This window comes from Lagopus muta, chromosome 5, assembly GCF_023343835.1.
Source record: "Lagopus muta isolate bLagMut1 chromosome 5, bLagMut1 primary, whole genome shotgun sequence".
NCBI lineage: Eukaryota > Metazoa > Chordata > Aves > Galliformes > Phasianidae > Lagopus > Lagopus muta.
This window is the reverse complement of record NC_064437.1, coordinates 35,917,896-35,932,410: the sequence shown is the minus strand read 5'-3', so window position 1 is coordinate 35,932,410 and position 14,515 is coordinate 35,917,896. Positions and strand designations below refer to the sequence as shown.

The 14,515-nt window shown below is 40.0% G+C and overlaps 1 protein-coding gene across 6 annotated transcripts in view; it reads left to right on the top strand.

Moving 5' to 3' along the window:
- Positions 1-14,288, top strand: part of OGDHL (oxoglutarate dehydrogenase L) — a 54,247-nt gene extending 39,959 nt beyond the window's left edge. For all 6 annotated transcript variants that reach the window (XM_048945775.1, XM_048945773.1, XM_048945777.1 and 3 more), the window contains exons 17-23: positions 27-205; positions 3,823-3,894; positions 5,289-5,414; positions 6,715-6,787; positions 10,454-10,617; positions 10,812-10,966; positions 11,690-14,288. In XM_048945775.1, coding sequence (XP_048801732.1) covers positions 27-205; positions 3,823-3,894; positions 5,289-5,414; positions 6,715-6,787; positions 10,454-10,617; positions 10,812-10,966; positions 11,690-11,813 — 893 coding nt within the window. In that variant the 3' untranslated portion in view covers positions 11,814-14,288. The remainder of the gene's footprint in view (positions 1-26; positions 206-3,822; positions 3,895-5,288; positions 5,415-6,714; positions 6,788-10,453; positions 10,618-10,811; positions 10,967-11,689) is intronic.
- The last annotated feature ends 227 nt before the right edge of the window (positions 14,289-14,515 follow it).

Below are 14,515 nucleotides of genomic sequence, written 5' to 3'. Positions count from 1 at the left end.
AACTCTCCTGCTTATCTGGTTCTTAGGTTTTGAACTTGGCTTCGCTATGGCAAGTCCGAATGCCCTGGTGTGCTGGGAGGCCCAGTTTGGTGACTTCCACAACACGGCGCAGTGTATAATAGACCAGTTCATCAGCTCAGGGCAGGCTAAGTGGGTTCGTCACAATGGGATTGTTCTGCTCTTGCCACATGGCATGGAAGGAATGGTAAGGGCCTCTGGCTGATGGTTTCACACTGATGGCCAACTAAACTTCACCACACCCTCAATTTCCCTCCTCAAAGCAAGAGCAGGAGGGGAAGAAATAATGATTTAAATAATAAAAAAAAAAAAAGCTAATGGTTTGATATAAGGATATAAGGATAATTTAATTGAAGGAAGAAGAAAAATAAGCAGAGCCACGTAGAAAGAAAGCACTTATTCTCTACCTCGCATTAGCATGCGATGTTTGGTCACATCTTTGGAACCAGGGCCTCAGTGGTTGTTTGAGAGGACAGCTGTTTTTATAATGAGCCCCCAGTGTTTTTTGGCTGAGTGTGATGTCATATGATATGGAATGTTCCCTTTTTTTTTTGTTTGGGTCAGCTGCCCTGGTCATTTCACCTCCTCTCTTCTTGTCCACCCCCAACCTCCTGGCTTTAAGGGGTTTGGAGAGAGTTTTGGTGCAGTGCCAGCACTAGTCAGCAGTAGCAGCCAGAATATTTCTATCATGTTATCAGTGCTGTTTTAACCACAGGTACAGAGCACAGTGCTGTATGGGCTACTGTGAGGAAAATTAAGTCCATCTGTAAAATCCACAAGCATTGTGGGGATCCTGTGGTGATATCAAGGTGGAGCAGGAGAAGATGGTACTTATATGTTGGACTGCTTCATTGATACAAAGATTAATTTGGATAGATGGATCAGTGAGAACTAGAGAAAATGGAAAAATATTTGAGTACTTAGCGTGGTGTTCTGTGTTGTGGTGTGTACCACTTTTTCCATGTTATACAGCACATTTAATGTGTTAATGGATAGCAGCAAGTGAATACAAAGAACAATTCTATGACTTCGCTGTACATTCTTTCTCTTACTGTAAGAAAATACTTCTCCTTAAAAAGCTGGGTTCTCTGTAAACTGTACTAAATTCACTTGTAATGAAATGATGCAAAATTCTAAAGCTTCTTCAAATATCACTGACGTTAAGTAACTTTGATAAGAAATTATCCATTTTCTGGAAAGGAAAATGTTTCTGAGAGCAGCTGACTTTCTTTGGTGGCTAGCAGTAGGAAATTTACTGTGTCTTAGAGGGAAAGAGCACAGGCTCTGTGTATAACGTACATGAAATCCTTATCAGTGGTAGACTTGTTTTTCAAATGTTTAAAATTATTTTTAAGTATAATACATACATGAGAGACTAGGATAACTTGCTCCTTTTCAGATATATAGACATTTGTGAATCGGTGCCTGTATATTTCTAGTTTTCTGCTAAGAAAAGCATCATATGCTGCAGCAGCAGTCTCTGTCAGTAAACATGCTCCAGATCCTTTCACTACAAACTGCTCAATTTTCATTCTCACAAACAATTTAGTTTTATTTTCATTCAATTATAATCCTGTCCTGAAATGCTGTTTTGCATTCATATCCTGTGTATGGCTTTTCATTCCCGTTTGTGTGTATGAAATGAAAGACCTAGAACATTTCACAAGAGATTTGATAAATACATTTCTTTTTTTCTTTTTTCAAATGGATCAGGAGGGACAGCCTGAATGTGCCCTCAGCAGGAAGTACGGTCCTGTGCAGAGAAGCACTCAGCTGAGAGGAGTTGGTTCTCTGCTACTTACAGTAATTAGTCTTTCTGTTCTCATAGCCACTTGGCAGCTAAGACTTTCCCAGCACTTCTGAAACGTGCTTATTTTGCTGCTGGTGTCAGGTGTTCTTAGAATATTTAAAAATGCCACCAGGCTGTTGAAATCTGTTGCCTTCTCAGAGGAGCTTTCCATTACAGGAGTGTTATTCTCTCTAACTACAGTGTTGGGGACAGAATGATTTGGGGAAGGGTCCGTAATGGGATATGGATCCCTTCACCTCTAGGTCATGCATGCAGAGGCAAGTTGGCTGTGATTGAAAGACTCTGCTGTCAAATGGCTCCTTTGGGGCTCATCTGAAAGTAGCTAATGGATTCAGTATAGGTCTCACCAGAGAGGTGGTCACAATAGAAATAAACCCTACTCCATCCCACGTAGCTGTCACTGATAATCTGACTGGCAGTGTCAGCAGAGAAATCAAAGATGGATGTGAAGACTGAGGCTCTGCATTGAGGTTGTTGCTGGGGCAACGTGTGTGTGGGTATGTTAGGGAAGCCTCCCGTGTCACTCCTCTGATTGTTTTTTAGTAACATCTCAGCTTCCAGCGTTCTCCATTCAGTTTAGTTGTGAAGCAGTGTTTTTGTACATGTTAAGACTGTACTCAGTATAGGATTTTATAGTTTTACAGCAAATAGACAAGTAAAGCAGTGGTACAGCGATATTAGACTGTTACTCTGTATCATTATTTCTGCTTCTTATTTCACAAGCCCTAACATGCATTATTGAGCATCTCAAAAGTGGAGACAGACTTCAACAGTACTTGTGTGGGGTACAGTTCATGGCTGTTGGTGCTGTTCATACGTTTCCAGGGAAGAAGCTGTTTCTTTCCTTTGAATTCTGTTAGTGCACGGAGTGAACCCTGTGCTTGAAAGCAGAGAGAATCATGTGTTGAATCAAAGTAAACTACTGGCTGTCATAGTAGTGATTTTGAAGAGCATTCATTCATATTTTGACTCAGGAAGTTATGGTAACAAAGACGCGCAAAGAAAAAAGCATGATTAGCTTAGAAGCCATGGAGAGAATTGAGAGGTGTAATAGATTGTTTTCAGGTTAAAATACTTGGAGACTCTCCAAAATGAAGGTCTGTCCTAACAGTTACTGTTTGGTAACTGAACAAGCAAAGACTGCCAGCATTAGGGGTAAATAAAAAAGCACACTGTATTCTCCTCCTCACAGCTTTCTCTCATCCATTACAAATGAGGATGTGAGAGGGGAGATAACATTCTGTTACACCTCTTCTTCCTGATATTGTCCATGATCACTGTGTACTTTTTGCTAGTAAAGAATGGATCTAGCAATATTTGTATGTTTAAAAAAAAATTACCTTGGGTACTTCTAGTGAGAAAGCAGATGTGAGCATACAGTACTTTGACAGAATAAATACCTCTTGAGGCAGTAATTAATCACAGACTAATTTGGCAGACAGTGCTTACATGCATTTTGATCTGTTTTAGCTGAAGCATTCGTTAAGGCTATCTTGTCCTGTACTGATCACTTAACAATGCTGAGAGAGAGAGAGAGATCCTGAGCCTACATTGGTTGCTAACATAGCAAAGACTGTCAGCAGTTAACTTTGCATACAGGTGTGATTTGCCCCCAAAAAAGTGAGAAACACTGCAGTTATGCTGAAGCACAGTGTTTCTACTCCTTATTTTCCTCCTGCTCATTTTTGCCCAGCGTTAGCAAAGTTCTTTTTTTATGTCCAAGTGGACCTACTGCACTTTCATAGTTAAAAGCGTTGGAAATCCATTGAAACCTAGCCTTCTCCTATGAAAGTGTTCTATGGGAAACAAAGACTTGCAGTAATTCAGTGTGTCTTTCATCTCCTCACTGCTGCTACCAATGATTTGGGGGCATATGTGCAGCCTGGTGCAGAGCTGCAAGGGTGAATGGAAGTACTTAAACAGTGAGTGGCCTAAACTGATGTCTGACTGCTGATTTGGTTTTTTAACATTGTTTTGAATGATGTGATTACCAGGGTCCAGAGCATTCATCAGCCAGGCCTGAAAGGTTTCTGCAGATGAGCAATGACGATTCTGATGCTTATCCAGTAAGTAGATTTGTCAAAAGCCCTGTTCTTTTTGCTGCTCTTCACTTTTCAGAGATTTATTTTGACCCAGGTTGTGTTGGCTTCATCATTAGAAAAATCGTTTTATTGCCACAGAAGAATAAAAACTTGAGGTTTTTTTTTTTTTTGTCTGAATAATCCTTTTTTTGGCTAGGAAGTGGGATAAGATTTAGCTGCAAGAGTTAATGTAACATTAACTTGATCCCAGTAAAAATAATGGGAGTGTGCAGTCTAGGCTGTTTCATTTCAGAGATGAGATCATATACAATTAATCTGTGGCAGCATGATCTCTTTATGGCTGTTCCTCAGGGCCAGTGATTCTGCCTGTATATATTGCTGTGCATACTGCAAATAAGTGTCTCTAGCAAATTTCTAAAGGAGGCCATGTGAAACTACTTGTGGCTTTTTGCACTGGAGCTAAATTGTACTGCCGGGAGCATGAAAGTAGGGCCAGCTTCTAAATTTAATTCAGCTCAGACCTTCATAGTTTGATCATTCATTTCTACAGATAAAGTACATAACTCCACAGGCTACTGGGCATTCACTTCCCACTGTGGGTTTTATAAGAAGCACTGTTAAAAATTAATTGAAAAGCTCATAAATTGAAAAATCAATGTATGCATTTCAGTTTTGGCTCTGATTTTGTTACCTTTGGAGTAAGGATAATTCCAAAGCAGTGTTCCTTTTCATGTAAAGGTGTTTTTTGCCACTGTACTGGCAGAATAAAGAAAGACCTGTTTGACTCAGTATGTCTAAGGACAAATTTAATTGCACATAATAAGGAAGTTGTAAATATTATCAGAGGAGCTAAATAACAATTCGTAACGTGAACTAGGACATTGTGTTAGGTGCTGTATCAGTCTATATTGAGATTATTATACCTGCATAAATACTTACCTGTATCCATATATGCATTTGTATATAAAACATATGTATGTGTAAAATAAATACAAAATATGAAATTTATGTACTGAGATGAGGACAGGACACCGACCAAAAAAAAAAAGGGAGAGGGTTAACTATACTCTCAAAAATTGAATTACTGTTCTAAATCTTTCAGAGAGGTTCTATTTTGTGCCTTAGACCTACTGAAGTCCTAGTTCTCCTCACCCTTCCTTCCTGGACTTCCCAGCTTGCTGAAATTAAAGGAAATGTTTTGCCTTTCTTCCTAGAACAATATAAAAGTAAGTAAAAACAGAAGAGTGTTTCGTAGGGATGCTTCCCAAGCTAATAATATAATCTCAGCAGAGCTCTGCTATTGGAGTTTTCTGAGACAGGGAGTTGGTGAGAATCAGAAATAGAAAGATGACTTTTAAGCTTTTTTTTTCCCTGATCTTTTTTAGATGTTTTTCTAATGGCTTTAATATCTCTCTCAGGAGTTCAGCAAACAGTTTGAAGTTTCCCAGCTGTATGAATGCAACTGGATTGTGGTGAATTGTTCAACTCCAGCCAACTACTTTCATGTACTCAGAAGACAGATCTTGCTGCCATTCAGAAAACCGGTAGAGTTACTCTAATGGACTTCATTATATATAATGAATATATATATATATATACATATATATAAAATATATATGTATAAAATATAAAATACATAATACATACAAAAATATATATACATAATACATACAAAATATATATACATATACATAAAATATAATACATCTAGCTGTATTAACTGTTGAGTAAAGAAGGGATCTTTGTTTGCATATTCTGTACTGCTGAAAGGAAAACAAAAGGTGAAAAGCTTTACCTGCATGCAGGTGTTCAGTTTGAAGTGAAACTTAACTCTCACTAGAAGTCTAAAACTGTATTTTCAGCTTGGCTTCTTTATGACTGTGCAGTCCATCAGATGGGTTTGTCAAGACACTGTGTGGCTGACAAGTTGCACAGCTACAACCTGCATGTCTACTTGCTTGTGCTCCAAAAACCTGTGTCTATTTGTGTAAGCACTGACTTGCCATCTTTAAAAAGGCTTTTTTTGTTTGGAGTCATAATGCTCTCTTCACTCCAGTGCCAGACCCTTTCCCTCTGCTCTTTTAGAGGTGTTCTTCTGTACTATTATGGAGAATTCACAAGTGCAAATTTGTCCATGCTTACACTGGGATAACCATATGGTGTAAGGCATTGCTGTTTGTGTCACTGCGTTGCTGTGACTGCAGTAGTGGCTAATGGATCAGCAAGTGGAAACTTGAAAGCTCAGCTTGGATTTCCCCAGAATACATCTTCTCAGCTGGTCTCACATGGAAATACTGACCAAAGTGCTCCATCGCTCTGAGATTTTTAACCTTTGTAGATGTTGCTTATAGCTAAAATTGGATAGAATTGCAATTATTTCTTCCTTTCAAGGCCAGTTACCAGGAATCCTTTTAGAGGCTAACTGATTTCAGGCATGGCTGCTAAAACACAGATTTTTGGAGAAAACTCCATTAACTTTTGAAGCCATTTGGGCATCTTTAAAACTTGAAGACTAAGTTACAGCTATGGTATATATCACGTGTTTGTAGCTTGTGATTTGATTTTATTCTTAAAGAGAGGCATAAAGCAGTGGTTTTTGAGAATCCATATAGAGAGTGAATTACCCAAATCTTTGGAATAATTATTAATAATAATTATTAAACTCCATGGGGTTTCAAAACAGGAGAAAAACCACAAAAATTTATTGTTTGCTATTCATATTAATTTGATTTCAGTTTGTCTTTTCAGTTTATGTCTTTTGTATGAACATTGATAAGAATATTGCAAATAATAATGTAGACAAAGCTGCTCCTTAGTGCTGGAAGTTGTTTTTTTGTTTTGCAGCTAATCATTTTGACACCCAAGTCACTGCTGAGGCATCCAGAAGCTAAATCCAGTTTTGATGAAATGGTCTCTGGTAAGTGATGTTAAAGTATTATGAACAAATAATCAGCTATACAAAGTTACATGTCATTGAATACATGAAGAAGAGAATCTGTTCTGGGGAGCTTGCCTTTTCCTTTGGCTTAATTTCTGTGGAGCTGATTTAACAAGCTCTAGCCTAGACTTTAGCCGAAATGTATGCATTCGGATGCAGATGTTTAACGTTATCTAGTAACCAGGCATTAGTTTTGCAATCCCTTCTCTGTAGAGATATTCTTCGTAGTAGATAGACTATTAGATCTTTCTGTTCTTTTTCCCTAAACTTGAAAGTTTGGATTGTCCTAATTTCTGTCCCCCCAGAGAAGGAAGGAATAGGCTGTAATCACAACGTGCCCATTTGGAAGAACCAAGGTTCTATTTCTCACTGCTGCAGTCAGTTCTGGGGCTGAGTTGTCAAACCAGAGATCTACGCTAAGTTCATTGCTACAGTGAGTTCAGAGCTATACACTACTACCTGAAACTACTGTTGGCAGCACCAAGAGATAAGGTGTTTACTACAGATGTGACATCAAAAAATGAAGGAATAGGTCTTGCCATGCGCTGGCTAGAATATATTAGAGTGGCATGAGGAAAGCATAGTAAATGATGAAAAATAATTGCTCATAGTGAGTGCTTAGGTGTGGTGGTCTGTTTCAGATTCTAGCTGGTGTCTTGATTGCTGTCAGAAAAAAATAACTGCTCAGGTTTTTCAAAGCATGCTGTAGCGCGTAAACTTATGGAAATGTTGCAGTATCTCCTTTTTGTAAGTGAATGAAGTTTGCTTTTCAAACAAATAAATTTGTGAGTTTCAATTACTGCTCAAATATTTTTTGGAGTGAGTCAAATCAGAAATCTTGTGAGCATTGTGATTTGTCTCTGCTTAATGAGAGCCCCTGCTACTTCAGGGATAGGAGGATAACCTTTGATAGTTGCCAAAATTCACAGTTAGTATCCAGTTCTGACTACTTTCATGTTCTTACTGTCTTGTTGACAGCAAGAAGTATTGCTGACTCTCAGCTCACTTTTTGCTTTGTTTTTGACTGAAAGCTGAGACAGCTGGCCCAGTCAAGCACAGATTCAGTGTTTTTTAATGATGAATTCTGCTGTTCAGTGAGACAGGCTAATTCTGACATAAATCAGTTCTTTTTTTTATGTTTGTGTTGCTGCTTTTCTCCCCCCAAGATAAATGGTTCTTCAAACAGTAGCTTATTTTCCTAGTAAGTGGGTGTGCTTATTCAGTCTGGGAGGTCATGTTGCTGTCTGCTACCTTGCAGCTGGTTAATGTGGGAATAATTTTAATCAATCATAGCAAGGACCAAAGAAAAGGAATTTCTAGACTCTCTAGTTCCCCTTTGTGCCAGTATAGGATTACTACCTTTCATACCTTCCAGTTTCATATATCCCAAGCAAACTGTTCTCCTGGGAGAGGATACCATAGAGGAGCAGACACCTAGCAGTCATGTTTTTCATCTGAAATTGCTTTTTATCACTTACGCATATGGATCAATACTATGCTAATTCTTCCTTTAGCTAATGCTGGTTTAGCTCTCAGAGGTTTAAATCGCATAAGTATGTGCTGGTAATGTGCATGTGTCTAAATACTTCTGCAGTTAGCATATTTAGTTGCACTATGTAAGGTGAGTGGTGTTGTTACAGCTGGCAGGTGGCTAAGCACCACCTTCTGCCAGTGGGGTGGGGGAGAAAAATGGAAAAAAGAAAACCACGAAGTTGAAATAAAAAATACTTACTAAGACAATAAGGAAAAATACCAGTTAGGATAGTTATGTATATGTATGTAGCTTACTCTGTAAGTAATGCCTCCCATTTATTTACGTGGAAACTACAACAGTTACCAAGAGCACAATAACACTGTTTGATGGAGCAAATTCCCATCTACAAGGCATTATTTTCAACATAGTCACCACCATTGTCTACATGTTTTTGTCAGCTATGAACAAGAGCCTGCATGCTGCACTTGTAGATGTCTGCACCAGTGTAGGTAACTCAGTTTCATGGCTGCTGTGACAGCACTGTTACTCAGAAAATGTTGCCCATGCAGTCTGCCTTTCATCAGTCCAAACACATGGAAGTCAGAAGGTGACAAATCTGGACTACGTGAATCTGGACGCACAGCTGGGTGTGGTAAGGACAAGATTGGCAACTGGGTCATGGCCTTATGGAGTTACAAGCTTCTCTCTTCCTCTGGTCTGACTCTAGCCTTCAGCTTCGTCAGTGTCACAGTGTTGCAGGCAGAGTTGATGATTTGCCTGAGTTCCAGGAAGTCCAGAGGAATCACTCCATTCCTATCCCAGAAAACAGTGCTCATGACTGTACCTCCTGAGGGCTGCATCTTTAACTTTTTCTTCTTCAGGGGGGAATTCACTTGTCACCAGTCCATGGAGTGTTGTTTTGACTCCTGCTCATAGTGGTGATACCGCATCTTATCATCAGTAATGATGTGAACCAAGAAACAGTCACCTTCATCCTCGTGTTCATTCCAATAGATCCTGAAAAACTTCCACATTGTGCAAGCTCTGTACACAATTCCTTGGTCATAGGCTACTGATTTGCACAGATGAGGTGACTGAAATGCTCTTCATTTCATGGTGTGACAGCTATGTATGGCTGTCCAGAACACAGCTTGTCTTATGCACTGCTGTTGCCACTGCTGACATGCATGACCCATCCTTCATTGGTCTCATAGTCACTTTTTGGCCTCTGAAATATTCAGTAAACATCAATGAATGTCAATGAGTGCCAATTTTTTTCTGTGTGGAGGAATTCAATTCCACACATTTGCTTCATATACGCTTCTATACCAGATGCTGTTTGTCAGACTGCCCCTCTGCTGCCACCTGTCCCACAGCAGCAAAATGTAGCAATATTGGTGGAAAGGTTCAACCTCTATTGCTGTACCGCTCAAATTTACCTCTCAGTGTTGGAGGCCAACATAAGAAAATAGGAGGCATTACTTTCAGAGCAGCCCTTGTGTACAAAACAAGTGACACACCATGCAGTTGCTCCCTGCTCACTGACCAGTGCCCAGCCAGTCTCTAAGCAGTGGTTCCCCCCAGCCATCTTCTCAGTGTGATAGTTCTGCACAGTGTTGTATGATCTGGGTTATCCCTGTGTCTGTGTAGGTCAGCTGTCCTGATTCTGTCCCCTCTCAGCTCCTTGTGCTCCCTTACTCCCTCACTGGCAGGACGATATGAGAAGCTGAAAAACTGAAATGTCTTTGGCTCTTTACAGCACTGCTTTGCAACAACTAAAACATTTGTGTGTTATCAGCATTTTCTCCTAAAGCCAGAGCACAGCATTGTAGCAAATGCTATGAAGAAAATCAACACCATGCCAGCTGAAACCAGGACAGTCAGCTGTCCAATCAAATTAAAGCTGTAAAGCACAACACAAAGCTAAAATACAGTTCTCTGTTAATATATTTCTCCATCTTGTGAGTGGAAGAGCTAACTATTCATGGTCTTTCAACTTTTGAAACTGAAATTTGCTTTAGCAGAATTGTCAGTCTGAAAAGACAGAGAGGTAGCAGAGCCCCATGACCATTGTAATCTTGTCAGTTGCTTGGTGACGTTACATTTCTTGTGCTGCTTTATTCCAGTGTCACTTCCACTGAGAAAGCTTTTCTAATTATTGCTATAATTAGGTACCACTTTTCAACGTGTGATTCCTGAGAATGGACTGGCAGCTCAAGCACCACATGAGGTCAAGCGAGTGATTTTCTGTACAGGAAAAGTGTACTATGATCTTGTGAAAGAGAGAAAGAATCAAGACTTGGAGAAGCAAGTAGCTATAACCAGACTTGAGCAGGTGAGCTCCCTGATCCTTCCAAAGACAGATGCTGGGGATACTTTTAGCAAGGGCTTGCTGTGCCAGAGTTACCTCCGGTACTAAATAGTTCATTACAATAGTTGGGTGTAATATGTGAGAGATGAGAAGTTTTACTACCGGAGGCTAAAGCCTTATAAGAGAAAGTTTTGCCAGTTATGAATCTCTCTTCCCAGATCTCACCATTCCCATTTGACCTGCTCAAAGAAGAACTTGACAAGTATCCAGATGCAGATCTAGTTTGGTGTCAGGAGGAGCACAAAAACAGTGGATATTACGATTACGTCAAACCTCGTTTCCGCACTATTGTGAACCACACTCGACCTATTTGGTATGAGACTTTTAACAGTTGCTCCATCTCCTGGTCCAGTTTGTTTGGCAGGCTTTTGACTTGAGGATTTTATTTATGCAGAAGGCAGAGTCTGTCCATAAATCAGAAAAATGTGAGTTTGGGTTCTTGGTTGAAGGAGGAAGAGTCTAGACTACTATTTCTCAAATACATAACAAAAATCTAGATCCTCTTTGTAGTTCTGAAACAGAATCAGTAGCATCTAGCTCTGTTTATTACTTCTTTGCACAGTGCTTAACTCTTCTGGCTTTTTTTGTTTTGTCTATGAATGTGTCTTTTTTAATAAAAATTTCCATCTACATTTTGGGCTCTTGGAGAAAATAGTAGTTGTAAGAACTACATTCATTCAGTTAGCTTTGCATTTACTGTAGGTGATTGTCTCAAATCTGCACATGCAGCTGTTGAAGGAGCATTTCATTGCCTGGAGTAAGCTATCTAATTATGAGACAGTGTAGCTGTCTGTTGTGGGTGGGATGGGGAGAAGATGCAGTGAAGGAGAAAGAGGTGGGAGCTGACTGGAAGGTACAACTGATGGTACAAATTAGATTTGATTATATTTTTATTTAAGAAAGATTGATAATAATTTGTTCAAATCTGCTGAGTTGACTTAATAAATGCATTTAGCAGCATGCTCCCATACTCGTTAGTGTCAAAATAATCTCTCTTCTTACCTCATTTGACTGCCCAATTCTTTTTGTCACAAAGGTATGTTGGCCGAGAGCCTGCTGCTGCAGCTGCCACAGGCAACAAGAACACACATCTGGTGTCGCTCAGAAGGTTCCTGGATACAGCTTTCAACCTGGAGGCCTTTGAGGGAAAGACATTCTAACTGCAGGACACTGTCTCATCTCTATCTACAACTGTCTCAAATTTCAGCAGCCAAGGGAAGAATTAAAAATGAATAGGAGAAATGCTGGAAATTATGTAAGGATCCAGCAGCTAACTTCATTACTCTGCACTTTTCTCCCAGTTTGTAAGAAAAAAAACAACAAAAAAGCAACTTCCACCATTTTGTGTCACTTTTCTATTTAGATTGGGAGATCTTTGGGACAAGGAGAATCTAGTTTAGAAAGGCTCTGATCTCAGACTGTAGACATTTTCAAATTGCTCTAAGTTGAGAGGGCATGGACAGCATGATGTCATTGTGCACATCCCCAGAAAGCAAGAAAGTGAGTTTAAGAAGCCATTAAAGAAACAAGATGCATCATTTGACAGCGATTGACAGTTGTTTCTAGGCATGTTGGAGAGGAATAACAAAACCAAAAAGGAAAGTTGCTATTGTGACACTGATGGATTACTTACGTACAGAAACGTACTGGGTGTGGATATTGGAAAGAGATGGTAAACTGCCATGACAAGGCTCAAAATAGTCAGGATTACAAAGTCAGTTAACTATGGGTGATTACAGAAGTGGTGTGGATTATTTGGATGTAAAATAGAGGCACCGCAATGGAGCTGACCACAGTTATCAGAGCAGTGGCATATCAACAGTAGAGTTGAGCAGCAAAGTGGGGGATAAATGAATTGAGAGTAAGAGATGACAGTACCAATTATTTCCATTCCTTTGGATGCCTGATTTGATGCTTTACAGTATGTAGGAAACTGGGGGGGTCCTATGAACATCCTCTTTGGCTTCTTTCTCTCCTCATAGTACAAGGATTTGCCACCTTTGACCTGGTAGCACCTGTAAAAAGGCTGTGAGAAATGTGCATCTGTCAGCAAGTACTGGGTTCTCTGCTTTGTCCAGTTTCAATCACTCCCTCAAAATTCTGTGTTGGTGTTAATTCAACTCTGAAATGTCAGTTCCCAATTTATTCACCCATTTTTATGTCGAGGAAGGTGGGCAAGCAACATTTCCTGATTGACCAAAAGCACGTGCTGTATTTTTATCTGAAATTGTAACTGATTTTGTTGATCCTTCGTGCTTACCTGTTGGTTAGGCTATCAATTGCCGTTTACTTTCAGTATGGGCTTAAAGGGGGACTTCCTCTAAGGGCTGACCCTGGCAGGCAGCTGAGAGACAGCAAGATCAAGAAGGTCTGTGGCAGGGGGCAGCAAGGGGATGGTTGCACTCTAGAGAGTGCTTGGCTGCATTGGAGGCACTGCATGGCAGGGTGATCTCAAAATGCTTGAGCTTTATCTGCAGTGCCAAAAAGCAGGTGGGCACAGGTTTCCACTCCCCTCTCTGTATAAGACCTAGTGTTGTTGGATGTTCTGCTCCATCTGCTCCAGGAGAAATGGGATGGGGGGGGTGAGCTGTTTGGCTGCAGACTCTGCAATGGGTGTGGCAGGAATCGGAGGAATGGCTGTGCCTGTGTTGAGGCAGAAAACAATACTAAGCTGTGTGAGGACCCTGTGCCCCTACAGTGCCTGAGGGTTGTGCTAGATCCATTCATAACAAGTGACTGGAAAACACATAGAGGAGACCGCCATCTCCAATTCCCTGTCCTGAATGTGCTCCTGGGACATGCTCTTGTTCCTGGAAGTAAGTTCTGCCCTGCTGTTGCTGTATTGACTGTGACATAATAAGGGTTGACAGTTTATGCTTGGTGGAAATAGTCAAGTGATGCTGAAAGGCGTCTTGTCTTGTCAAAGTAAAAAGCTCTATTAAAAACTTTGAGCTATGATCACTTGCTGCTAGTACAAGCAGGTTACCAAAAGTGGATGTGCACCTCATGCTGTCCCTTCGCTTAGCCTGGAGGTAGCATGGTAAAAATAAAATCAATCCTCCTGTCAGAGCATAAAATTGGTGTGCTAAGGTGCTTACGTGGGTTCCAGAACCAAGCTTAGTTAAATGTTCATGAAAAATCAGTAGCATCCTTTTGAATTAGGCTGGTTGCCTTGGGCTTTCTCTGTCATTGAAACGCTGAAGTTAATTCAATCTTTTGAAACCTAATGAACTTGGAAAATACTGCTGTTGACAGCAGTGAAGATTGTCTCCTGTCCATTTCTGCAGTTCAAAACAGTACACTGATGGGCAGTAACCATCACCCAAAGTATTTTAATGCTTCTATGAATCTGTGTTTCTGTGGTAATAATTGAATGTGCCTAAATATCGCTGGCACCACTCATTGTGTTCTCAGTCTGCATAAAGCAGGTCAGTGCTGCATGAAATACGATAAATGCACTTGTGCCACAGTAAATGCAGAGGTAAGAAACAAAATTAACCTAGAAATGTAAGTGGTGAATGGCAGGTTTCCATTTTCATTGTGTGTCATAGATTGTGGCATAATAGTTGCATAAAAATTCCATCAGAGAATGTAAAAAAAACACAGAACAAAACAATAAAATATGTAAGAAATTCTTTGTTATGCCTGTTCTCTTTGACAGTTTCTCTTTTGAAGGCTGCTGTTAGTATCCATTCATGAGAATGCTAGGGCAGCTCATTTTTTACGGTTTCTGTTTGTTTCCCCAATAGTAGCTTATTTAAATTCAGAGGCAAAGAAGGAGACACAGCATTTGAACTGCAAAAAGCTAATTACTCAGAACCACTGGGTAAGAAGTAGCGATAAAAACATTGAGGTTATACTA